At 55.0% G+C, this 25,368-nt stretch overlaps 2 protein-coding genes across 6 annotated transcripts in view; one reads left to right on the plus strand and one right to left on the minus strand.

Annotated features, from left to right (window-relative positions):
* HMGXB3 (HMG-box containing 3) overlaps positions 1-8,599 on the plus strand; it is a 53,502-nt gene extending 44,903 nt beyond the window's left edge. For 4 of the 5 annotated variants that reach the window (XM_060143973.1, XM_060143974.1, XM_060143975.1 and 1 more), the window contains 5 exons: positions 2,182-2,401; positions 3,641-3,774; positions 4,541-4,657; positions 6,150-6,359; positions 7,316-8,599. In XM_060143973.1, the coding sequence (XP_059999956.1) occupies positions 2,182-2,401; positions 3,641-3,774; positions 4,541-4,657; positions 6,150-6,359; positions 7,316-7,783 (1,149 nt within the window). In that variant the 3' untranslated portion in view covers positions 7,784-8,599. Of the gene's footprint in view, positions 1-2,181; positions 2,402-3,640; positions 3,775-4,540; positions 4,658-6,149; positions 6,360-7,263 lie in introns of all 5 variants that reach the window. The other variant, XM_060143977.1, reaches the window with a different exon arrangement.
* Positions 8,551-25,368, minus strand: part of CSF1R (colony stimulating factor 1 receptor) — a 49,404-nt gene continuing 32,586 nt past the window's right edge. The window contains exons 9-23 of the mRNA XM_060143979.1: positions 24,149-24,264; positions 23,877-23,997; positions 23,594-23,781; positions 21,803-21,918; positions 16,381-16,507; positions 16,161-16,265; positions 15,566-15,676; positions 14,718-14,880; positions 12,614-12,705; positions 12,427-12,524; positions 11,632-11,754; positions 11,441-11,552; positions 10,738-10,837; positions 9,731-9,839; positions 8,551-9,636 (exon numbers count right to left, since the gene is read on the minus strand). Coding sequence (XP_059999962.1) covers positions 9,508-9,636; positions 9,731-9,839; positions 10,738-10,837; positions 11,441-11,552; positions 11,632-11,754; positions 12,427-12,524; positions 12,614-12,705; positions 14,718-14,880; positions 15,566-15,676; positions 16,161-16,265; positions 16,381-16,507; positions 21,803-21,918; positions 23,594-23,781; positions 23,877-23,997; positions 24,149-24,264 — 1,810 coding nt within the window. The 3' untranslated portion in view covers positions 8,551-9,507. The remainder of the gene's footprint in view (positions 9,637-9,730; positions 9,840-10,737; positions 10,838-11,440; positions 11,553-11,631; positions 11,755-12,426; positions 12,525-12,613; positions 12,706-14,717; positions 14,881-15,565; positions 15,677-16,160; positions 16,266-16,380; positions 16,508-21,802; positions 21,919-23,593; positions 23,782-23,876; positions 23,998-24,148; positions 24,265-25,368) is intronic.

Raw genomic sequence — 25,368 nt, forward strand, 5'->3', positions numbered from 1 at the left:
AAGCACTGGACCTGCAGCTCACTTGTTTGCCCCCGGGAGTGGTACAGGACCTCTGGAGAAAAGCTCTGGTGTATTTTGACACGGCCAGCTGAGCATATGAGGGATTTAATGCATATTCCTCTTTCTCTTCCCAATTAAAAAAATAAGTACATACGGTGATCAAATAGTTCTGTTTTGAGGGTGGTGGTGTATAATGAGATATATGAAAACAAGCATAATGCTACTGGAGCCTTCGAAGTGTTCCCTGTAGGTAAAATGAACTGTAAAAAAAATTTGCTTTTGTGTGTTATCTCACAAAGGCTGTTTCTAGACTCATTCAAATCTGCTTGTCTAATGGAAATATTAATAGTGCAGCTATGATTTATTGAGCATTTTATTACATATACCAAGTAGTTACTCTGTACTCAGTGCATAACTTTCTGGCTGACTTCTCAACCCTGTGATATTTTTGTAGATGAAGGGGGCTTGCCCAAGCTCATCCAGTCAGGACGGGGTGGAGCTGGGATTTGACCTTGGTCTGGCTCCCTCACTCCAGAATCTGAGCTCATAAGCACCACCATGCTCACCAGTACCTCCTGGGACCCTGAGCTCTGTTTTTTTTTTTTTTTTTTTTTTTGCGGTACACGGGCCTCTCTCTCACTGTTGTGGCCTCTCCCGTTTCGGAGCACAGGCTCCGGACGCACAGGCTCAGCGGCCATGGCTCACGGGCCAAGCCGCTCCGCGGCATGTGGGATACTCCCAGACAGGGTCACGAACCTGTGTCCCCTGCATCAGCTGGTGGACTCTCAACCACTGCGCCACCAGGGAAGCCCCTGAGCTCTGTTTTTTTAAACACATCTGGTCACAGGCTTTTGGCTCTTTGCTCTCTAGAATAGACAGAAGCCCGCCTCCCTGCAAAAACTCACATATCCTAGTACTGCCTGGTACCCGCCTTGTTCCGCACAGAATGGAGTAGCATTCCCTTCACTTTCCGTATGCGTGTCTCTTCTCTTCTTTGTTTCTGGGTGTTTCTTTCTAGAGACCAGGACTTTTTCTCCCTTTTGTGTGCGGAGTGCAGAGTTGGGTAGTGCGTACGAGGAGAGCAGGCTGGGGGTGTTCTAAAGTCAGTGAAATAAAACAGAAAGGTATTGAACAAAACAAACGTCCACGAGGAGATTGTAGGGTTGGGCACGCCTCTTGGGGACTGGTAGAGGAGGACCCTCTGGACTGATAAGAGACGTCTCTATGTGGAGCAATGGTTCTCAGACTTTGTGGGCATAAGAATTACATTGGGCAATGATTTGCAAACTTCAGTGTGAGAGGCTTGCTGGGGCCCACCCCCAGGGTTTCTGATTCAGTGGGTCTGGAGTGGGCTGAGCATTTGCATGTCTAACAAGTTCCCAGGTGCTGCTCATGCCACGGGTCCACGCTTTGAGAACCACTCACCTAGGGAATCTTTTAAAAATGCAGCCTTAGGGATTTAGTTCATACAGATGGAGGTGCAGCCCGGATATCAGCATTGCTGAGTATCGCAAATGATTCTGATGAGGTAATAGGATCAGGGTCTCACTCTGAGGGCTGCATAAGAGTGCTTACAAGAAGAAAAATTGAGTAGCGCAGTGCTAAATGTCTACAGTAGGTAAGTACATGCTGCACGTAGAGGAGATAGCCATGTGCTGGCATGGTCTGGGAGGACCTTCGGGAGGAGGTGAGGGATCAACAGGGCCTTGCAAGTGGGTGGAGTGCCACTAAGTTTTATTCTGATGATTCCTGCCAGCCAGGCATAAGGATTAAGGGCTTGGGCTTTGGAACTAGATCTTTGTTCGCGTTCTCGTTCAGACTGCCCCTCGCTCCAGTGCTCTCACCTCAGGCACCCTCAGGCTTGTATAGTAGTAGTTAATTAGTCGGTGTCTGGCACATGACAGGCAGTGGTAGCTGCCCTCTCCTGGCGAGGCAGGGAAGAGGACATGAATAAAGGCATAGACGCAGAAGGGACTTAGGCCTTGGGGAGTGCTGTGGTGTGGGAGAAAGGAATGAGGCCAAGGAGCAGTTTGGCACTAAGATGTTAGATTCGGGGGTGTCCCGGCAGTGTGTGGCTGTCTGACTCCTTCCCCCTGCTCAGCCTGTATGGAGAAGGTAGGCTGTTGTGTTGCTGACGTTCTGTGGCTCCTACAGTTTGACCTTTTTGTCCTGACCTTTTAGTTCACCTGGCCTGACTTCTTGGCCTCTAGTGAGGTAAATGTGGAGGACTTTTGGGCCACGATGGAGACAGAAGTGATTGAGCAGGTGGCCTTCCCCGCCAGCATCCCTATCACCAAGTTTGATGCCTCTGTTATTGCCCCCTTCTTCCCACCACTCATGAGAGGAGCTGTGGTCGTCAACACTGAGAAAGACAAAAACCTGGATGTGCAGCCAGTACCTGGTAAGGCCACCTGGTAGCTGGGGTCAGGGAAGGGTCCCATCGCGTATGGAACATTGTCCATGGCAAGACAGCATGTATGGTTGAGAGGGGGCCAGGCCCACCTGGAGGGCTCTTTCTGGAAAGATAATGACAACCTGTGACAAAATGCCCTGGAGATGAAAGTCATGTGCAGAGTGTTGAAGAGCTGCCAGCCACATTGTATAGGACTGACCCACATAGCCCACTGTCAGCCTTCTGGGATGCCCTACACCGAGCAGTGGGAACCCTCTGAAAAATGCTGATGGTAGGGCTCCAGCCCCAAAGATTCTCACCGAGAGATGTAGGGGGAGGCAGGGAGTCTGCCTTCTAAACAGCTCTTTCACGTGGTTTTTTAGATGCTCTGTGCTTATACGTTGAGAAGCCCTGGGCTAGCTCTTTTGAGGGCGTCAGTTTCTGACAACTTGGGTTTGATTCCCAGCTCTGCTCCTCAGTGACCATGTGACCTCCACCAAATCCCTTCATTGCCCCGAGCCTCTGTTGCTTCATTTACAAAGAGGGCATGACATTGCTACCCACCACCTAGGTTGCTGTGAAGATTAAGTGAGCTAATACAGTTAGAGTGATGGCCTTTTTTTTTTAACTGCAACTCAGAGTAAGCAATAGGTTCTACATCATGACTCAGCGTGATGGTCATATAAGTAACCCGTCTGTGTATATCTGTAACTAAAACAACTTTCATAAAGCAGTACTTTCCCTTACCAAATGCAACATACTTGATTTTCTATTCTATTTCATTTTTAAAATCCTGGATATGATCTGCTAAATTGATTTTATAAGTAAGGCCCCTGCATAGTTCTGTTGATCAGGTTCAGGAACATAGTGTATAAAGAGCATTTTTAAAATGAGAGCTATTACTGTTCCTCATGTTGCTGCAGTTGTGTTAAGAATCTGAGGTCATGGTTCTGGAAAAACTTAAAAGGTTAAAAGCTGACCCATTTCAGGGTTCTTTGCATGGGTGCTCTGCAGGGTATCTCCCCTAGATGTTCAAAGGCAGAAAGCTGGCTCAGAGACTTCGGGTATCTGTAGAAGCTTAAGACCTGCCTTGAGTCCCCCTCTCCCAGCCCCCAGGGCAGTGCTCAGGGCAAAGCCTGCTCGACTGTGGACCAGGCCCCCTTGTTCCCATCCTCGTGCATGAGGGACTTCGCAGGACCTCAGGTGGCTGGCAGTAGCGCCCTCCCATTAGCACGACGTCTCTTGCAGGCAATGGCGGTGCCTTGGTACGGCTGCTCCAGGAGGGCACCTGCAAGCTTGAGGAGATCGGCTCCTACAGTGAGGAGGAGCTGCACTGCCTGCTGAGGCAGTGTGGCATCCCCTTCGGGGCAGAAGACTCCAGGGTGAGTCTCAGGGCAGCGCTGGGGGTAGGGACTTTGGGAGCAGACTGGTGGGCCATTTTTCTGGGCAGGGATATGAATACCCGTGACTGGGCACTTGTGTTGGACACAGAGTTTTGGTGGGCAGGGAGGCCTGGGAGATAGCCAGCAGCCAGATTGTGACATGCACGCAAGGCCTTCCCATCCAGGCAGTTCCTCTGTTTAGGCAGTGGGTCCAGACTCAGGTTCAGGAATCCAGGCTCTCCTGCTAACTGTGTGTGGCCTCGGATAAGCTGCCTTACACATCTGAGCCTCATTTTCCTTATTTGCAAAGTGGAAATAACCAAAATACCAACCTCATGAAGTTTGCAGTGTCTAGTTATCACCTATCCAGGCTCTTAGAAAACAAGCGCCATGGCGTCCATAGAGAAGGATGTGGAGGGGTGTGTGTATTTTATCCATACATTATGTACTTCCCTTCATACTAATGTGCTCTTGAAAATCTTATGCTTCAAGTTCAGACTCAAATGTTGGCTCCTCCTTGACACTTGCCCTGCCTTGTAAAAAAATAGAACCCAGGCCTCAGAGTCTGGCAGCTTGATCAGTCTGGCTGGCTTACAGGGCCTCAGCGTCCCCATATGTACCTAAAGGACATTGGGCTGGTGAGGCTCCAAGGCCCAATCTGGCCTTAACAGTTTATCCATTTGCTTTGAGTGAGCATTTGGTGCTGTGTACCAAGCCTGGTCGCTTAGCATTCACTGCTGTGTTTAATCTTGTCCTTGTGCTCTAGGACCAGCTCTGCTTCTCCTTGTTGGCCCTCTACGAATCTGTTCAGAATGGAGCCAGAGCTCGACAGCCCCCACCTCATCTCACAGGGGGTAAAATCTACAAGATGTGCCCCCATCAGGTAGGAGGATAAGGAGGAAGAACTCAGGGCGCAATTGTCCATGTCAGCTGCCCACACAGAGGATCTGCTTGATCCAGCTCATCCTGGAGCTGGCACTTAGGTCACTGGGCAGCTGTGGAATAGCTCCTGTGGGTCACCACCAGTGAGTGTTAGGCACCCTACCGTACGCTGGCCCCTGCCTCAGCTGTTGAGGGTACAAAGGTGAGCAGCGAAGATGTCATTCCTCCCTGGGTGACCTCATATTGAGAGACAAAGTCACCATGGCTTGTGGCACCAGCTCTGTAGGAACTAGACAAGGACCAGAGATAGAAAGTAGCGGAGAGGGACCTGCTGTCTGTGGGGCAGCCAGAGGAGGCTGAGAGCCCCATGTAAAGCTTAGGAAGGGATGTGACCACTATGTCCTGAGCGGGGAGGGGTCCCCGGAGGCCAGTTCATGTAGAGCTTTGGAGGCAAGAGTAACAGTTTGGGTTTTCTTCTGAGAGTGATGAGAGGGGCCCATTGGATGGTTTGAATGGGAAATGGTCTGATCTGGGTTCTAAGAAGATCACTCCTTAGGCCCGTAGAGAGCATGCACAGGGTAGGCGCCAGGATAGCACTGGGAAGGTTGTGCCCTGTGTGACACAGTCGTCCCAATCCAAGAAGATGCCAGGGTAGAAAAGCCCCTGAACAGTGCTAAATGGGGAAGACGGCTTCGCAGAGCCTCCACTTCACTGAGTGGGGCAGGGCGACTAGCTGTCGAAAGACAGTCAGGTCGTCAACTCCCTCAACAACCCCTGGCAGGTCAGAGGCTGCTCAGAGCCTTGTGTTCATGTGACTGGGGTTCATCTCAGGAGAAGCCCTTGACAACACAGGGATGTGAGAGCTATAGGTCTCGGGGCTGTGGTGGGCCAGTGGTATTACTTGGAGGCGATAGCCAGGACTGGTAGGTGTGAAGGTAGGGAGGTAGAGGCAGAATTCTCCAGTGGACACACAGCTGCCCAGCAGTGGAGTGGTATTTGGGGGATTTGAGGAAGGCTGTACCTTCATCAGGGGTTCTCATCTGGACAGCACCATCAGGGTCTGCTCAAAATACAGATGCTTAGACTCCACCTTCAGTGGCTAATTCTGTAGATTTGGAGTGGGACCCAGGAACTTCCTCCTAGCTGCTGGTGCCATGCAGCTTGGGAACCACTGGACTAGCTGGTGTTTGGTGGGGTGATGGGGAGGGTGGGGTTTGGAGGTGATGCCTTGGTGGGTGGGGATGGGGGGGGATCTCTCAGCCTCATTGGAGGCTCAGATGCTCCCAGCTCTTCTCCCAGGCTGCAGTGAGCTGGCGACTTCATTTAGGGCCAGAAGTAGGAGGGAAGCAGAATGTCACGGGCTCTGGCAGGATGGCGTGACCTCAGTCATAAAACCTGATTGTCCATCTTCCTGGGAGGAAGCGGGTGGACCTGACTCGGTCTGTCAGCAGCTTGGCTGCTTCACCCTTTGCTGTTCTCCATCTCCCCACCAGGTGGTGTGTGGCTCCAAGTATCTCGTGCGGGGCGAGAGTGCCCTCGACCATGTGGATCTGCTCGTCTCCTCCCGCCACTGGCCTCCTGTGTATGTGGTCGACATGGCCACACCAGTGGCCCTGTGTGCTGACCTCTGCTACCCAGAGCTGACCAACCAGATGTGGGGGAGGAATCAGGGCTGTTTCTCCAGCCCCACGGAGCCGCCTGTGGTGAGTTCCCTTCTGAGGAACTGGGACGCATCCCCCTGGTTCGTTGGGAAGACCTTCTGCGAACCATCCACCACCTTTTTTCTCCACCAGTGTGTTTTGTCTCAGTGCTCTGGAACCAGCATTTACTCCACGAATTTTTACTGACCCACCCCATGCGTGTGTGTGAGGCCACAGCATGTCATTTAGGGTGCCCAGGGTGACCCCAGGTATCTTGGGGTCAAAGGGGTCACCTTGCAGTTAAGCCTAGAAAATTGCCACCTTTGAGGACACTGTGCATGCTGACGTACTAACATGCTGACATACTACAGGCCCAGACCAGCCCTGTTTTGGCTTTGACCGAATATGCTGTGTGGCACTCCTTGTGTTGTGATCTAGAGACACAGTGGCTTAGAAAACGCTGACCATGTCAACCCCTTTCCTCTAATTAAAAGGGGAAAGTAAGGGCCCGAGGTGAAAATGGACCTGTTGAGTGTCACACAGCAGATGAATGGCAGAGCCCTGGTCTCTGTCTTGGTGCACTGTATCAGGCTGTGGTTCTTAGCACAGGCACATGCCCTTGGCTAGAAGAGACGTTAGGACTGGTAATAGGAAGGGGCCATCATTGTCCTCGCTGGCCTTTGCCTTAGTCCATGGGGCTCACTGGGTTTGTAAGGTTGGTGTGAGGCATCTGAGCCTCCATGGGAACCACTTCCTTCCTGTTCCCCTGCAGCCCCAGCCTGATTGCTTAGGCAGATATAAATATTAGCTCAGGTAATCCAGCATCTGTTCTGGGAGGTGGCCACTGTTACTGTCCCCATTCTCACATGAGGAAACGGAGGCACAGGGGAGGAGGAAAGGGGGACTTGCCCTGGGAAACGTGTTATGTGGTGACGGTAGGATTTAAACAGAGCTGGCTCACCCACAGCTTGGACCTTAATCTTCCCTCACGTCACAGTGGCTTATCATCTCCCTTGTAGAGCGTGTCCTGCCCAGAACTCTTGGACCAGCATTATACGGTGGATATGTCGGAGGCTGAGCACTCTGTCCAGCACCCGGTCACCAAGACTGCCACACGGCGCATCGTCCATGCAGGCACACAGCCCAGTCCTGGCGACCCCAGTGCTGGGCACCACTCCTTGGCCCTGTGTCCTGAGTTGGCGCCCTACGCAGCCATCCTGTCCTCCTTTGCAGACAGCAAACCAAACAGCGTCCGCCAGCGGCCCATTGCCTTTGACAATGCCACCCACTATTACCTCTACAACCGCCTCATGGACTTCCTCACCAGTCGCGAGATTGTCAACCGGCAGATCCATGACATTGTGCAGAGCTGCCAGCCTGGCGAGGTGGTCATCCGAGACACCCTGTACCGCCTCGGGGTTGCTCAGATCAAGACGGAGACGGAGGAGGACGCTGAGGAAGAGGAGGTGGCCACAGCTGCAGAGTAAGCCGGGCTCTTGTGCAGGGACCGCACCATCTCTCTGAAGCCATAGTAAGGCCCTTGCCCGAGGCAGATCCATCCAGGGGACCAGCCTCTGACGCTGGGACTGACCAAAGAGCTTCCATTTCCTGAGCACGGTGGAGCCCAGGGTCCTTGGTTCTCAACCTTCTGGGGGTCGGGACAGGCACCAGGACACTCTTTGGGTGGCACCATATGTTCAGTAAAGGGGCAGGGAGGCTGAGAGAAGGCAGGTAGCTGCTGGCTTCCCAGGGGCGCCTGTGGGTGGGGGTGGAGGTCCTGGGTGGGCCAAGGCTGCTGAGGTTTCCCTTCCCACCCAGGGACACCGTTTCCAGCCCCTGCGGCCTGTTGCCTTTGACTCGGGGCCTTGGGGGCTTCCTTAGCTCCAGGGGTCCTTCTCCCAGAGGAGGAATGCATTCCCTTTGCACCCACATCTGGGGGCAGCTGAGAAAGGGTGAGCCACAACTCTCTTCTAGGCCTAGCCTCCCTGCCCCAAGCTTTGAGGAAGAGGAGCCCCTTCCTCCTTTCCTGGTCACTGCTGCTGCAGCCTGCATCCTCTCTGGACCCTCGTCACAGAGGGGGTGTGGCCCGTGAGCATGATGTAACCTGGGGGCAGTAGGAAAAACTCCCTTCTGTGAAGGGTAAGCAGACTGGGCCGTAAGGAAACAGCAGGACTGGCTCAAGTGCCCAAAGTTTGCTTAGGGCACGGGAATTGGCCGTGTTATTTAATTTATTGAGAGGAGTGGAATAGGTGGCTTTCTTCCCCTCCCTCTTCCCCGACCAGAATAAAGTTTATTAAATTATATGGTTTGGGTGCAACAAGAGTCCATTCCAGCCTCATTGTATGCAGCTCAGTGTGGTTGGGCCCCAGAGGTGCTGGGGTTGGGCACTCACCGCGGAAGGATGGACGGAGGTCCCCGAGAATCCGCATGGCACAAAGACCAGAGGCCAGCTGTGTTAATGCTGTTAGTTTAATGCTGACAGAGACATCCCACAGCGTGACTGACTGTTAGTTATGATGAGTCAACCTGGAGCGTGTGCTGCTTGCTTGGTGTGGCCAGCCACACGGGGCCCCTGCCTTCCAGCTCAGAATGGCGGGGCGGGGCCGGACAGAGCACCCCAACCTTTAGCTGCCACCTGGCTCATTGCAGCAATACCAGACCTAGGGTGGGTGGGGCCGTGGAGAGAAGGCTTAGAGGGCAGAGAGGGACAATTAGATTCTTACAGAGGAGTCACCCTGCTCCAAGGGCCTGAACCAAGTGCAGCCCTGAGCACCGGCCTGCTCTCCTTGATCCACTCAGCAGGTGTTCTTCCATTCGGCCAAGGGCCAGGGAGCCTTGTTTTTTCCTCAAGGTTTGGGCAGCTCCTGGGGACTTCAGTCACAAAACCAGTCCATTTCCCTTGAAACAGGAGGGAAAGAGGGGAGGAAGCGGGAACAGGCTAAGAGTGAGCTGGGTATTCTCCCAGTTGGCATAGCACACACGAGGCCACAGCATTGAGAACTGGCGGGGGGCGGGGCTGAGCCCCAGCCCCTGACTGGCAGTGATGGCCCAGGCCCTGGGAGTGGGGTTCTCTCCAACCTCCTGTAGCTCCCACATTCCCGAGTTTCAGGGCTGGGCTGTTGAGGGAAATGACCAAGGGCACAGTCTGTGTTCTCCCCCTGGTGCCCCATCCATGGAGGAGGGGAGAGAGTACAGCCCTGTGACCACCTCCTCAGCAGAACTGGTAGTTGTTGGGTTGCAGCAGGGGCTGGGCAACGTCCCCCTGCTCACAGCAGCCCAGGTGCTCGCTGGAGCTCTCCTCCTCCGGCTCACTGCTGCTGCTTGGCAGGTTGCTGTAGTCCTGGGTGGGGGCGGGGGGTGTCAGGGGATGGTCAGAACTGATCAGTCAGGCCCAGCTTTAACCAGCCACCCACCCTGAGCCTGGCACCACTCACCTGCTCTCTTCTATCCACTAGAACCTGCTCCTGAAGGAGGGAGCAGATTTGCTGGAAGGTGGGTCTGTGGGTCGGCTCCAGGGCCCAGCAGGCCTGCATGATGCTGTATCTGAGGCAGGACAGAAGCTACTTGTGGGCCTGGGACTCATCATGTCTGTGCACGCACGCACACACACTACAGGGTCCTGCCCCGCAGAGGTCCCAAAACCAAGTCAGAAGTGAGCTTTGCACAAGGCCAGTGCGAAGCCCTTGGTGTGCATTATCTAATCTTTCCAGTAACCGCGGGAAAAGGGGCTTTTTGTCAAAATGGGCGTGGTAACTGAGGAGGAAAAAAGCTCAGAGATGCTCTTTTGCCCACGCTCCTGGGATGAAGAAGGGGCACTCCTGCTGCCTGCAGGTAGGTTTAAGAGGCCAGTTGATGGTAGGACTTAAGTGGCTGAGGAGCTAGCTGGCTGAGTGCATCCACCTTGGCAGTAAGCGTCTGGGTGGCATATAGGGAGCAGCCGTGGAGAGACAGTGGCTGGAGAAAGATGCAGTGGGTGAGATGGGCCAGCGAGTGTGGGGGAAGGCTGTGGTGAGGGCAGGGAGCCAGTGAGGAGCCTGGGGTGGGCTGGCTGGCGTGAGGCAGTTAAGAGGCTGCAGCGGCTGGCTGGCTATGCTGAGTGAGAGGCTGGCCGCCACCACAGAGCTCCAGGACAGGGAAGGAAAGAGAGAGCCCTCTTGAGGTCATAGAGCCCTCTTGAGGTCATAGCAACAGAGTCTGAGTTAAACATTCATCATCCGTCTTAGGGCCGGCCCCAGCTGAGAGCCCTCTTTGAGAATGTCCCCCGTGCTACCTGGGAAACCAGTGGAAACCCTGAAGTTGATAAAAAAGGGGTCTTAGTCCACTGTGGGCAAGTGGAAGCCTGACCCTGGAACGTTGTGGACAGGAAAGACAGGCCACACACCTTCCCATCCACTTCCAACAAATCCTGGGGTATTCTTCCTCCCTGGGGTCCTTCACTTACATGTTCTTTGGGGCAAACGCAGGCTGGGCCATTTGGTATCCGTCCTTCACCAGTTTATAGAACTTGCTGTTCACCAGGATGCCAGGGTAGGGGTTCAGGCCTGCAAAGGACAGGATCATGGAAAAGACCATATTCAGTGCTCACCGTCACCTTCCCCCACACATCTTGGCAGGGCTGGCTGTGCAGGGTCCCAGCTGGACTGCGATAATAGAACAGCAGCTCCGCTTAACAAGTGTTTACTATATGCCGGGCACTGCAAACGGCTTAGGCTTCTAGGACGTTGAAAGTCTTCAGCCAGGCCTCATCACACCCACAAAATCCCAGCACAAGCTTTGGAATAAGAGCTTGGTAGAGGAGTACATTGAAGGGCTTAGCCCAACTTCCTGTGCCTAGTGCTCCAGAAATGGGAGCTGTATCTTCAAAGACATGCATGTTTCAGAGAGTGAGGGCAAACAGCATTCTAGGAAACAGCAACTGCACAAGCAGACAGGTGAGGACACCGCCTGGAGGGAGTGCCCCGCCCACTCCGGAGCTGCAACGCTTGGTTTTAAGATACTTCGCCCATCCCTCCACTCTTAGCAGCCCTTGCTCTGCCCTGACCACCAAGTGTCCTGGACTAGCATCCTCCACGAGGTGTAGGACACCGTGGGTAACCAAGCACCAGTCAGCCCCACGCTGAGCCTGCACGGCGCCAGCGGCTTACCGAGTGAGAAGATCTCCCAGAGGAGGATGCCGTAGGACCAGACGTCACTCTGAACTGTGTAGACGCAGTCGAAGATGCTCTCTGGGGCCATCCACTTCACGGGCAGGCGGGCCTGGCACAGCAGACCCCAGTCACCTTGCACCCTGGGTCACCACCCCTCCCCGGCCTGGCCCAGCCCTCCCAGCACTCACGTTGCCCTTGACGATGTAGTTGGAGTCATTCATGATGTCCCTAGCCAGACCAAAGTCCCCAATCTTGGCCACGTGGCCACTGGTCAGCAGCACGTTTCTGGCTGCCACGTCCCGGTGGATGCACTGAGGGAAAGCACTGTAGGGTTAGTCTTGACCCCCCCGCTACTTGAACCCAAGGTGCGGGAGGAACAGCCAGGACCCCACCCAGAAGGCTTGGGGTCCTCCTCGAGGAAGTGGGCATCAGTTTTGGTCCTGTACCCTGGATCCTGTCCCTACCTTCTACCAAGACCCAGGTCTAGGAAAATTTAATGTGGGCATACAGTCAGTGTTGAGAAACCATCATGACTCTGGCCCTGCGTGGCAGGAGCTGCCTCAGAGCTAGATGGTCTGCACGGGCCCAGGAGCAGTGAGCCCTGGGGCTCCTAACAGGAGCAGGAGCTGCCACCTTCAGGGCCCTGCCGTTCCAGGCCCTTCCCTAAACATCTGCACACGTTGTAACCCAATTCCACCTTCATGCCATTCTACGATTGTGCCCGTTTCTATAGGTGTAGAAACCTAGGCTCAGAGAGGTTCAGCAGTTGCTCAAAGCCACACAGCAAGCGGCAGAGCCAGCATTCAGGCTCTAGACTCCCAGGCCTGTGTTGTAAGGAGGATGGCCCCCTTCACACACTCCCTTTTCTCCCCCTTGTCCTCACCCATCCAGCCTCACGGGGTGTTGGCTGCCCCTGCCACCCCCTCCCCCGCTTCCCACACCCCGGGTGACCACACATCATAGGGACCTGTTTTCTGACTCACGTTCTTGGAAGCGAGGAATGCCATGCCCTGGGCCACCTGGCTGGAAAAGTGGAGCAGGTCACGCAGCTCCAGCAGCCGCCCGTTCTCCTTGTCCAGGTCTGGTGTGGGGAGAGGTGTCAGGGCGGCCTCCCCACCTCAACCCAAGCAGCCCCTCTCGTCTCCCTCAGCCCTGATACCTCCTCCGCACCTTGCTCAGAGAATGAATCATTTGATGAAGAAGTGGAGACAGGCCTCATCTCCACATAGGTGTCCACACCCTGGCTGGAGAAGCCACTGTCCCTGCATAGGAGAGGGGACCGCGGGCTGGTCAGTGCCTGTCACTGCACTGCCCAGCTCAGGCCTCTCCCAGCCACTCAGCAGAGAAAGGAAGGGACCTCAGGGTCAACTTGAACTTCCCTTTCTGACACCTCCTTTCATCAGTGACCTCTGCTTGGCCATCCAGTGAGGGAGCTTACAACCTGTTCTCTCTTTGGGCAGCTCTACCTGTTAGAAAGTTCTCCACCGTTCCTAATGTTAATCTGCCCCCGGGCTATTCCTCCTCCTGGTCCTCGCTCTGCCCTCCAGAAGCATCTCCCTCTTCTCTGGAAAAGCCCAGCAGGGCTTCGAGCATATTCCAGGGCCCCTTCTTTGAGCCCTCTTGTCTACATCACGGCTATCCCTTCTGGCTGCACATTAAAATCACCCAGGGAGTTCCAGATACTCAGACCATCGAACCAAAGACTTCAGAAACTCTAGTGGTAAAACCCAGTCATTCCCACTTACACGTTAATCCAGGCAACTCCCGTGTGTAGCCAGAGTTGAGGACTGGTCTAGAGCAGTGCCTCTTAAACTTATCCATGTGCATGTGAATCACCTGGGGAATCTTATTTAAATGCAGCCTGAGATTGTACATTCCTAACAGCTCTCAGAAGCCTGTGAGCCTGTGCTTCGGGTGGCTGTTCAGGTTGAGAAGCACTGCTCCACAATGAATAGCCACCACTCCTTCTAATATTCCAACCAGATAGGAGTCAGGACCTCTCAGCTGCTCCCTCTGTGATACAGCTGTGCACCTTGACGATGTCTTTACTCTCCTGTTCCCAGAAAAACAACCTAGTGCTTTATTTATGGTTTGACCATTAAACTATCCACTCCCTTGGTCTAGAAAGTGTACTTCTATTAAGGTAGCCTGGGATCTCATTAGTAGGACTGGTTCACATGCCGTTTGCCCTTGAAATCACCCGACTCGGAATCCTTTCCCCATCTGTAGATTTGAAGATGGAAGCTAATACTTGACTTCAGTTCTCATTTTGAGTTGCTCTGGCCTGAGTTTCCAGCCTGCTGAGGCCCAGCGTGAGCCACCCACTCAAAAGGGTGTCAGAAAATCAGAGAAAATCCTGCCAGCCCCCATACTCGAGGTCACTGGGTGGAGTGAAATGGCCTCCTTCCCCTTTTGCCTCCCCTGGTTTGGTAGCTGACATTGGTAGGATAGGAGCCCAGTGTATATATACCCTTGTTCTGACCCAGCAGCCTGGTCCTGAAGCCTCACAAGCCCCGAGTCCAAGACTCCCAGGAGATCAGTGTAGCTCAGGTGAGCACTGGACAAGGAGTCAACAGAGCAGAATCCAGCCAGGCTCCGCCTCTGCCCTTGACTCATGTGTGACACAAAGGCCACTTCTTTTCTCTGGTTCCCCAATGTGGCTCTGTCCATCTGCCTCTGGGTGGCTTCCAGGAATCACAGCATTACAGAACGAGAGAGCAGAGAGACCCTGAGGGGTTCAACCCCTGATGGCAGGGGGGAAGCCGAGGCCCAAGTGGACCAGGGACCTGGCCACAGCTATGCTGTTTTGCCCCTGCTCATTCAACGCCCGAAAGACTCTATCCCACTTCTGCATGGCTACTCAAAAGTGGAATGGGTGCCCTCCAGCCCCCGACAGCACATGCTATGGGAGAAACAGGGCCATTATCCCCAAGATTTGCCCATCGCTGGCGAGGGCCCCGGACGGACCTTGGTTGATCTTTTACGTATGCTAAGATAATGATCTCATTAATGCCCATCTCCACCAGACTATGAGCGGCCCATCTTTGCCCTCAATACTCCCAGAACATAGTAGGGGCTCAAATATTTGTTGGATGATGGGAATAAATAGGAGGAAAACTGAGTCCCCCACATAATATGGGTGGCTACTCCGCACAGCACAAACGGGAAGGCGAGGGCCACGCAAGCCACCCAACCCGGAGCTGACTTCGGGGACAGACATGGGGGCCCCACCTCCCAGTCCTGGCCTCCTTCCTGTCTTTCACCAGGATACTACCTGCGGATGTATTTCTTTTCCAAGTGGATATTCTTGTAGCCGGTGCCTGCCTTGGGATCCTGGCCTGGATTCAGGCTGGGTCCCAGCATGGCCTCAGCCTTCCTTCGCAGAAAGTTGAGCAGGTCGCCATAGCAGCAGTACTCGGTGATGACCAGGACAGGGCCTAGAGCAGCCAAGAGTGGGGTCAGTGCACCCCTAACACACCACCCCATGTGGACAGGAACATGGGGCGGGGGCAATAAGAACCTGGACTGGAACTCAGGAGCCCCGGGTTCTAATCCTGCCTGTCTACAAGCAGCCCTCTCTGCTTTCTGGGTGACCTCAGTGACCCAACTGTCTAAAGCAGAGGAACCTCCAAAAAACTGTAGGTGAATAATTCTTTCTTCGAAGGAAATCTATGACAGTTCCACACAAGTCAAAGCTGCTAGAGGAGAAGAGACTGGAGCGGACTGAGAGTCCCAACAGGCCCTGGGGCACTTCTGTGGGCCCTGTGGTGAGTGTCCAAGCCTCTTTGAGTGGGGGCTTCCTAAAAGGTAGATTTGAAGGGCTTCACTCCAGACCCATAGCGTCAGACTCCCTGGAGCAGGGCCCAGGCATCTGCACTCTTTTCTCCTTTTCTAGGTGACTCTGATGCCCACCCATGTCTGAGAGCCACTGATCAGATCTCACAGAACTGCCTGTCATCCATAAGCAGCTTCTGACCAGCCCAGGCATCTGGCCTAGGAATTCAAGGGTTGCTGAGACAGGGATCCCACCTTCACTTTGTGGAGACGGGACGGGGAAGATGGAGTGAGGTAGCCCTGGGACCCTCAGACACCCAAGAGGCCCCACCACGATGGGCCCCTTACCTCCGTGGGTACAGGCTCCCAGGAGGTTGACTATGTTCTCGTGCTGGCCCAGGTGGCTCATGATCTTCAGTTCCGACATGAGGGCCTCCTTCTCGTCAGCGTGAGCCGTGGCTGGGAGATGGGGCCACAGGTCCCACAGACAGAGAAAGGGCAGGACGTGGAGAGCCGTGCACACAGGTGCCCAGGGGAGCAAAGCAGAGGGGACCCAGAGCCCCAAAGCAATCAGAAGCCGAAAGAGGCAGGAGAAATGAGGACACACGATGGGCGTTACGGGGAGAGAGAGAGGAGAGATGGCCTGTTACTGAGCTGATTGTGGGTGGCAGGAGACCAACCTGTGGCCAGGCCATAGGCCAGGATGGCCTCTGTGCACCTGAGCCCCTTCGAGGCTCAGGCAGAAGCCCTTCCACACCCAGGAGTCAGAGGGAGCTGGGAGCTCACAAAGGAAGCTGAGAGTCCTCACCCCCGATCCCAGGCTCTGTTCCACAGGCCCTGACAGGCCGAAAATGTGGGTGATGCCCTTGTGATGACAGAACAGACCCTCCCTTGGCATATGCCACCTCCTACCCGCTACCCCAAAGCTGCTTCCTGTACTCACACTTCAGCATCTTCACAGCCACCTTCAGAACAGCATCTTCCTTGCCCAGACCAAAGGCCGTGGCCTCTACCACCTTCCCAAAGGCACCTGCTCCAAGGGTTTTACCTGCCACACACAAAGCCTGCTTAGGTCCCGGGGCACCTAAGGGCCCACAGGCTCCCTGCCACCCACGCTGGCCCTGTGACAGGAGGGCGTGTTGGGTGCTGAGACCCTGGCTCACCAAACTGCAGGTTGTTCCGGGGGAACTCCCACTTCTCGTTGTAGGGCAGCTGGGTTGGGTCGATGAAGGTGTAGCTGTTGCCCCCGTAGCTCTCAATGATCTTCCAGCGCACCTGGTACTTGGGCTTCTGCAGAGGGAGAGGGAGGAGGCATGGGTCAGCTGGGCCTGGCAGGTGGGTCTTGGACATCATCCCGACCCGGGAGGACAGGGGCTGGGCAGTCCCACCGCACAGCGGGAGGAGGTCGGTATGGCCTGCGACGTGGTGAGAGGGGCTGTGTCATCTCATGCCCATGGCACGGAGAGCCCCGTCCCTGCCTGGCTTGGCCTTACCATGGGACCGTCCATTCTCCAAGCGTCAGTTTCCCTACCTGTGTATTGAAAGATTTGGACAGGACCACCTCTGAGGGTTTTGACAGCTAAGGTAGTAATTCCTGAGCCAGGAGGGAGGGTGGAACTGTAGGTCCATCCATCCATCCATCCATCCATCCTCCCATCCAATTATTACTTGTTTGTTTTATTTTCACTTGTGGTAAGAACAAAATTTACCATCCCAACCAGTTTTGAGTATACCGTTCAGTAGTGTTATAGACAGTCCCACTGTTGTGCAACCAACCTCCAGGACTCTTTTCATCTTGAAAAGCTTCAAGTCTGTACTCACTAAACAACAACTCCCTGTGTCCCTCTCCCCCGAGCCCCCAGCCACTTATCTCATGCATCTGACTGTTCCAGGTACCTTATTTAACTGGAATCATGCAGGATCTGTCCCTTTGTAACTGGCTTATCTCACTTAGCATGATGTCTTCAAGGTTCATCCATGTTGTTGCCTATGTCAGCATTTCCTGCCTTTTTAAGGCTGAATATTATCCCATCCAAATATTTCACCGAGTACCTGTTTGTTTCAGGCATCGTTGATTCAGAGTTTGACAAAACAAGAGTCCCTGTCCCCTGGAGTTTGCATTCTAGTTGCTAAGACGGACAATCAACTCAGATACATATGTAGGAAATTTTCGAATAGCGCTATGGAGATAAGAAAGCAAAGTAATAGGACAGAGAGCGCCGGGGACAACCGAACACAAGTCAGGGAGGGCCTCTGAGGAGGCGAGAGGGAGCTGGCCACGTGAGCAGCAGGGGAAGCACTTCGCGGGTGCAGGGAGTGGAGGCCTGGGGGTGGGAAAGGTCTGGGCGAGTCTAAGGGACTGGAAGGTGCCGTGTGGCTGGAGGGGAGCGGGGGGCGGTTCTGGAGGCAGGAAAGTCTTGAGGGCTGCAATCAGCAAGTGAGTTCTCTAAGCGCAAGGGGAACCCTTTGAGGCTCGATGCAGGCGAGCGATGCATCCGACTCTACATTGCTCAAGGACCAACAGAGAGAGACCCCACGTACAAGACAGCGGGCGTCTGGAGGACCTGCATTCCCCTCAGGCTCTCCACGCTGTTCCAACCAGCCAGCTGGCGGCAGAGCGTAAGCGGAGGAGGAGTGGCTGCCTCTCTCTCCTGCCCCTGGTGGCAGCTGCATGGGGGCATCGCGCCAGGGGTACCCATGAGAAGTGCTGATGGCAGACAGAGTTTAGGTGGAAAGTGGAAGCTGGGCTGGGGCGGTGGAGGACACTGAGGCCTCGGGTCAGCAGTCCAGCTCGCTTTCCGGTCCGTTGTGGGGGACAGGGACCAGCTGGGCTGTGCTTAGCAGCTGGGCTCCTACATGGGGCACCCCACTTGGGCAGGGGGAGCTAAAGTGGGTGCTGGGGAGGAGGGTGACAAGTCTCACCAGGTTAAGGGAAAAGACTCCAGAGAGCCATAGGGAAGGACTTCCAGATGGTAGTTCGGGGGGGAAAGACTGCAGTTAGACATAAGGAAGATTTCCAGGTCCTGATTCAGGACGAGAGACTAGCGGTGAACCTAAGGACATCCATGTTACAGTTTCAGCAGATAGTCTGAAACGGGACAGGAAGAGGACTTCCGGAGTGTCAGAGGATTCAAACCCTGTGTGTGGGTGCCTTCCCAACGCAAAGGATGGACACAGAACCGGGAGGGATTCCTTGACCTTGCCTGGCCACTTCTATCTCCAGGAGCCACTGTGGTGACGGCTGGTTTTTCCCCCCCTGCCACTTCTCCTTCCTCTGGCCCCGCAGCTGGGCCTGAGTCAGCCCCTCCCCAGCCCACCGCGAGCTGGCTCTCTGGCTGGAACTTCAGCTCTCTCTCTGAATCCCAGACCTGATACCTGGAGGACGACGCAGCTCTCCCACGCCTGCCTCAGGCATCCCCACCCCTCTTCCTGGAAAGCAGACACTAGCTCTGCTCAGCCTCTGTTATCCCTAGACAGGGCTCCTGTGTAACTCCCGGGGGCTTCTACCCAGAGGGGCCTCTCCTCTGAAGGAGAACCCTAATGGGGAGGCCAGGATGGGCAGCCTCGGAGTATAATGCTATCAGTGAGCGTCTCCCGAGCACTTCCTGTGAGTGGGCGCTGGGCTCCACACTCAACGTGCGTCATCTCACTTAATGCTCACAACAGGCCCAGGCCACTTCCCCTTGGTGACCGAGGTAGGCATGGAATCATCAGAGTCCCCACAACTCCCCATCCAGGCCTGCTGTTTTGGGCGGGCGGATGTTTTCTGTCTCAGGAAGGGGGAGATCTGAACAGTTTCCACTGGAAATCTTGGGGACCCTCCTGTGCTTCCCCCACATACCTCCCAATCCCCAGAGCTCAGTTCCAACCCCCAGAATTCCAGCCTCTCCAGTGGCTTCCCCGTCTCCTCCTGTCCTCCCCATCACCATCATCCTTTCTTCCCCATGTCCTTCCTCCTTCCAGCCTGCTGACTCCTGCCCTTTTCTCTCCCCCCTTGGCCCCCCTTGTGGTCTCTCTGGGGGCCAGAAAGGCGATGAGTCAGCCCTGAGACAGAAGCAACCCTTCCCTCAAGCGGGGCCACCCCTCCCCTCAGGCCTGAGTAGTGAGGACAAGCCAGGCTGAGTCCCCAGTGAAGGGACAAGACTCAGAACCCTGTGGAGCAAAGCAGAGGACACTTGGACAACAAGCCCTGAGGCAGGGCATGGTCATCTTGACCCCTGGGATGCCCTCCTTCTCTTGGCCTTGAGTCAGCTCACGGGCCAGTTCAGTTTCTTAAATGGGATAAGAGGTGACTGGAGTACATGTTCCAAAAATGGTCCCGTGAAGAGAGCGTAAGGTGTCCCCAAACCACGGCTGGCCAAGGGGGCTGGGCGGCCCAAGGCAGAAAGGGCTGGAGGGGAACTGGGCCCTTCTCTAGAATCTCTGCAGGGCTGAGGAGGCAGCTCTGTGGGGATGGAGAGGCTGTTTTCAGCTCCATATAAGGAAGAACTTTGCAACAGAGCTGTGCAGAGAAGGAATGGGAGGCCACCACAATGACTGAAGTCCTGTCCCCGGAGGCGGGCGGAGTTGGATGGATCTGGGTCTGAATCCCGCCTTGCCAGGCTCTAGGACTCTAGGAAAATCGGTGTCTCTAAGCCTCTGTCTCTCCATCTGTGAAATGGTGTTGATAATGGCAGCCCCCGCACCAGACTGTGCTGAAGGTTCACAAGGTGACGGCGTGTAGAGGGCTGAGCAGGGTGGTGGGCACGGACAGGGCTCTGAGTGGATGCTGCACACCCTGGACCCAGGAGGAAGTTGGCTGGGGAACTCAAGATAGCTCATGCATCTTGGGATTTGAGGGCGGTCTGAGGTTGGGCCCATCCAAGATTCAGACCCAGATCCATGCAACTCCCAACCCTTGGCTCTTAAACGAGACCATCAGGCTCTTGGCATGTCACAGGAGGAGGCTGTAAAGGTCACCCACCCCACCATGAACAGGTGGGGAAAATGAGGCCCAGAGCGGGCAGTCCACCCGCCAAGGTTGCGTGAAGCCCAAACAGGGCAGTCACCCAGCCAAGGTCTCATGGCAAAGCAGTGTCCGAGCAGGACCCAGATCCCTGAAGACTTGACCTGGGGCCCTGGATTCTGCACTCAGAGCTGCCTCCTCATGCTGTGTGCTGACATAAGCACTGGGCACCCCCCACATACCACCTACCTATCTACTCCAAGTCCTCTACTCACACTAAAACCCACAAGGCAGGTGTGGGGAAGAGAAGGCAGCAGAGGAGCCCACAAGGTGGGTTATTCACCCCTAACTCACCTCACCCCCTTGTTCACACCTGCTGAACCTACAGGATGGGGTCCAACCCCTCAGACCCCCAACCTGTCCCCACCTGGGTCCTCTTCCAGGCATCAGTATTTCCGGAACTCACCTTGGTCTTCCCCCCACCTGCCTCTTTGTACATAGCGCCCTCTCCCCCAGAGACATCCTTTCCCTGAATCTCATCTCCCCCTGGCTGCCTGCCCCGTTCTCCAAGACCTGTCCCACCCACACCAAGCCACCTCCTCCAAGCAGACTCCCTTCCCTGCCAGCCAGAAAAGATCCCTCCACTTCTGGCCTCCCAGAGCCTTCCGGCCTGGCCCTCTCAGTGCCTGACTGCACCAGAAGTAGTCTTTTATATAGGGAGGCAGTGAGGCTAAGTGGTGGAGGCCACAGGCTCTGGGGTGCAAGGCAACTGGGACTCTTGGGCGGGTCCTTCAACCTTGCTGAGCCTGCTTCCTTACTGTAAAATGCTGACTGCTCTAGTCCCTGCCTCTAGATTGTTTTGAGGGTAAAATAAGAGGATTCCATTGGTTTACAAAATGGCTTTTAAAAAACCAGCCTCTGCCATTGACTGGCTGTAGACTAGGGCAACTGTCTCAACCTCCCAGAACCTCAGCTTCCAACTCTGTAAAATGGGGTAGTGATACTACCCACATGCCATGGTTGTTGAGGTCAGTAAATGAGGGGATGTAGGTAACATGCTTCATAACAATGCCCCTAAAATCACCATCACTGACTGAGCACTCAGAGCGACAGGCAGTGTACTAAACGTCAACGTGCAATTAACGGCAGACTTGATTAATAATCATATTAAATAATGACAAGGACGATGATGGTCAGGCCTTCCCCTCCACTAACTTACCTGCCACCTGACAGAGACACAGGCCTGGCCCCATGATACCCTCTCTGTGTCCCTGGAAGCCCCCAGCTGGGACAAGTTCCCATGTTCATGCTCTCCCCAACGGCCACGGCTCTCCCCGTAGCATCTCTCCCTCTGTGATCCACGCCCTCACTTCCGTGGCTGTTCGATTAGCAACCGTCTAGCTCACTAGACAGAGACTTCTACGAGGGCAAAACCTCAGAGGCTCCGAGGCTTGGCTCACCCAGCCACTGACACTGGCATACAGCAGGCGCCCATTAAAGAGCTGTTGGTTCAATGACTGGCTGACAGGTGAATTCGTATTCACAGGGGCTGAAGGGTGGATCCACACAGCCTGGGGGCACTGCCCCAGGGTCTGGCTCACTCGGGTGCCTGGCCGCCCCCCAGCCCTGCCCAGGCTCACCTGCTTGTACTTGTACAAAAGCAACAGGAGTAGCAGCAGCAGCAAGGCCATGACGGACATGCAGGCCACCAGCACCGGTGTGAAGAGGGGCTCGTCAAGGGGCTGTGTGTAGGCTCCTGGAAAGGGTGGGGCAGAGGAGTGAGCAGCAGAAGGAGCCTTTGAGACCCCCTGCTCCCCACTGGAACAGGCCAGTTGCCTGGAACTCAGTAGGTGCCCACTAAATTCTTACTGACTGAACGAGGAGTCCTCTCAGCGGGAAGCCCGTAGACCGTCCCCCAGCCGGGGGCAGGGAGGACCACCTCTCTAGCACTGCTCGTGACCAGCTCCAAACCCTGCCCAGACTCGCGGCCTCTGTGGCCAGCGGAGCCCCTCAGGTCACACGGCCCACCCACGGCCCGTGCAAGGAGCCTCTGCAGCAGCCTGGCCTGGGGCTCAGCCATGACTTGCACACTCCCCCAGTGTGGAGACTTACCACCTACACCTCCGGCCAGCTCGGATGGAAAGACCTTCCAGAGGTTAGACTGAAATCTGCCTCCCCAGCATTTCCCTGCAGCTTCCCCGAGTACCCTTTGGGACCACACAGCCCTTCTGGGAGTCTGAAAGCCGGGTTCATGGACCCGGGGTCTCCTCTTCCCAGATCAACAGCCCTAGTTCCCTTGATGTGTTTGGAAGGACATAATTTCCACCTCCTGGCCCAGGTCAGCAGCATGAGTCTGAGGCCCAGTCTCACCTCTGCCACTTGGGAGGTGTGACAGTGACCCTGTGGCTTCTCTCTAAGCCTCAGGTTCATCATGCCCCAGGGGGGAAGGAAGACTGTACTGACCTCCTAGGGGTGGGAGAGTTCATTGAAATAATGCCTGTAAAGGGCTTAGCGTTATGCCTGGCACAGTGTAAGCCTTCAATAAAATGTTGGCTTTATTATTTGTCATATACGACCACCAGCTGCAAGACAGAGCAGCCAAGGCAGCGGCATGTGGAATCGGGCCTCAGCCCCACTTGCTGCAAGGCCAGCAGCTGGGGCACCTGCGGGCCCCCTGTGAGCCAGGCAGAGGCTCCCACTCTGTCCTCTCTGGGCCTGGCACACAGTGGGTGCTGAACCTGCTTTTTAGAGGCCTGAGGGTTCTGCGGGCCTGTGCAGCCTTGGGCCTCTCAGAATCAGAGAACTAACCCACATGCAGCCTTTGTGCAATGCAGAGAAAGATGCCTCTTCCTCTAGACGGATGATGCAGCTGCGTTAGTGACCCCCGCCCTGGACAGTGGCCCTGAATGGATAGGACTGTGTGTCTGGCAGGAAGGGAATCTGGGAGGGATGGAGAAGGCCGTCAAGGCCGGCCCTGGGATTGGGGGAGGCGGGGAGGGGACTGTTCGTTTGTCGCCTGCTCACATCACCAGACTAAGCTCCGGGGAGGCACTGCTCCCTGCACGAAGTGAGTCCCAAATACACACTTATGAACTAATGAGTCAGTTCAAGTGCAGGAATATGAGGAGAGGGGCCAGATAAGGCTGTGGCTGCTTCAGGCTGCTTTCTCTCTGGATCTCACGTCTGCATCCCCTCTGCCCTTCTCCCCACTACTTCCAGCCCCACGGGTTCTAGACTCCCCCATCTTGCCACTTCAGGAGAGCTTTGGTCGGGAGGGGCCCTGGAGTCACACGCAGAGAGCTAGAACTCGGTATGGCTGGGATCTGCTTGGCACTGGAACTCTGGCCCTCGGTTCCCAGGGGTGGGGCTGTGGGGCAGTTTCCTGGGCCCCCTTCCCATCTTGGCCTGGAGCAGGCGGGTCAAAGGCTCACCTACAGAGACAGGCCCGAAGGCCTGGGAGCTGTTCCCCAGGCTGTTGTAGGCTCTGCACTCGTACGTCCTGTTGTGTTCCAAGGTCCCAGTGGCCAGCAGGCTCTGGACGGTCACCTTGTGGAAGGGCTTTTGGCTCAGGACCTCAGGGTTCGGGTCGTCCAGGACCAGCACTTGGGTCTTATCACATCTGGGAAGAACAGAATGTGGCTCAGAGTTTCAGGGTGCCTGGTCCCTGCCCCAGCCCCTGCGCCCAGGTGAGGAAGGCAGCCAGAGCCCGCTTACCTGTTCGTGTGGCCCCTGCACTGCACCCACGTCACATTGGGCTGGGGGTACCCTGAGGCTTCACAGAGCAGGGTTTTAGAGCCGTTGATGAGGGCCCACGTGACCTCTACCTCTGGGGCGTCTGAAGTAGAGGGAGGGGCAAAGGAGGGAGGAGTCAGCTCCAGAGGCCCGCCTCCTGGCTTGACCACCCGACACTGAGTCTTCTCTCCCCCAGCCCAGCCATCCCGGCAGCCTCAGGAACCCCATGTCCCCAGCCCCACTCCATCACTCACATAGAAGGGTGAGTTCAAAGGTCAGGGTTTCCTCGCCTCTGGCATTTCTGGCCTGGAAGGAGTAGTGGCCGGCCTCGAAGGGCTTCAGGCGAAGCAGGGTGAGGGTGGAGGTGTACCTGCATGAGAGGAGCAGGCCATCTGGGGTGAGGACAGTGGGCTCAGACAACCACCTTATAAGGGATTTATTTTTGGTAAAGTGTCCGGGGCACAAAGTCCTTCAAGTACCCAGTCTGAGTGCCCCTGAGACACGCAAAAACCCCCAACCCGCTTCCCTTAATTGCTTCTTTCATCCATAAAGCACTTTTGTTCTGAGGTTTAGTAGACGTGATGTCTGTAAAATGCCAACACTGGGAGGCACATCACAGGCCCCAGTGAATGTACCTACTCTCACCACCATCACTGGGCTAAACAATCCTTGCTGAAGATGCCAGCACCCACGTCAGCTTCCATCCCTAAAGCGCCAATCCTGCCAAGAGGGGCCTTGAGAGGGGAGAGAGGCAGGATGTAGCCATGGGCTCCAGAGAACAGGGCTCAAGTCCTAATGTTGCCATTTCCTAGCTGTGTGACCTTAGACAAGTACTTAACCTCTCTGATCCTTTGCTTCCTTTTCTGTAAGGGTGACACTTACAGTAATTAATCCACACACTCAACCTAAGGACTAAAGGGATATGTATTCAGAGTGCCTGATAGAGTGCCTGACTCATTGTAGGCACTTGTCTCTTTACTGGAAAATATCTGCAGCCATTACTAGACTAAACCCCATGGCATTCAGAGAGCAATCCTTGAGATAACTAACATCTCCTTCTTAAACTGAAAGAATTTAACTTTCTGCATGAGTCAAAATCACCATTATGAACACACACGTGGGCTCTTTGGTGCCCACGCTTATCTGCCCTGTGCTGAATGGCCCCAGATTACTATGTTTGAGGGCATCTCCATGGTTCCTTTCCACAGTGTCCCTGTTGCTTACAGACCCCTGAAACCTATCCATGGACCAGCCTCCTTCCAGGGGTCTGCAGACTCCAGATTCAGAACTTCTGCTTTAGACGACGGGAAGCTAGAAATCCTGGCCGGAAAGGACAAGAAGGGAACTGGGAAGAGGAAGATAAGGACAAGGGAACATCCTTGTTGATTCTGATGATCGACAACACAAGAATCCAGGAATCAAAGAGGTTTGGGCTTCTGGAGCTAGGAAGAGAACTCCAGAGAATTTGGGAGTT

The sequence above is a fragment of the Lagenorhynchus albirostris genome, chromosome 3 (assembly GCF_949774975.1).
Source record: "Lagenorhynchus albirostris chromosome 3, mLagAlb1.1, whole genome shotgun sequence".
In the NCBI taxonomy this organism is placed as follows: domain Eukaryota; kingdom Metazoa; phylum Chordata; class Mammalia; order Artiodactyla; family Delphinidae; genus Lagenorhynchus; species Lagenorhynchus albirostris.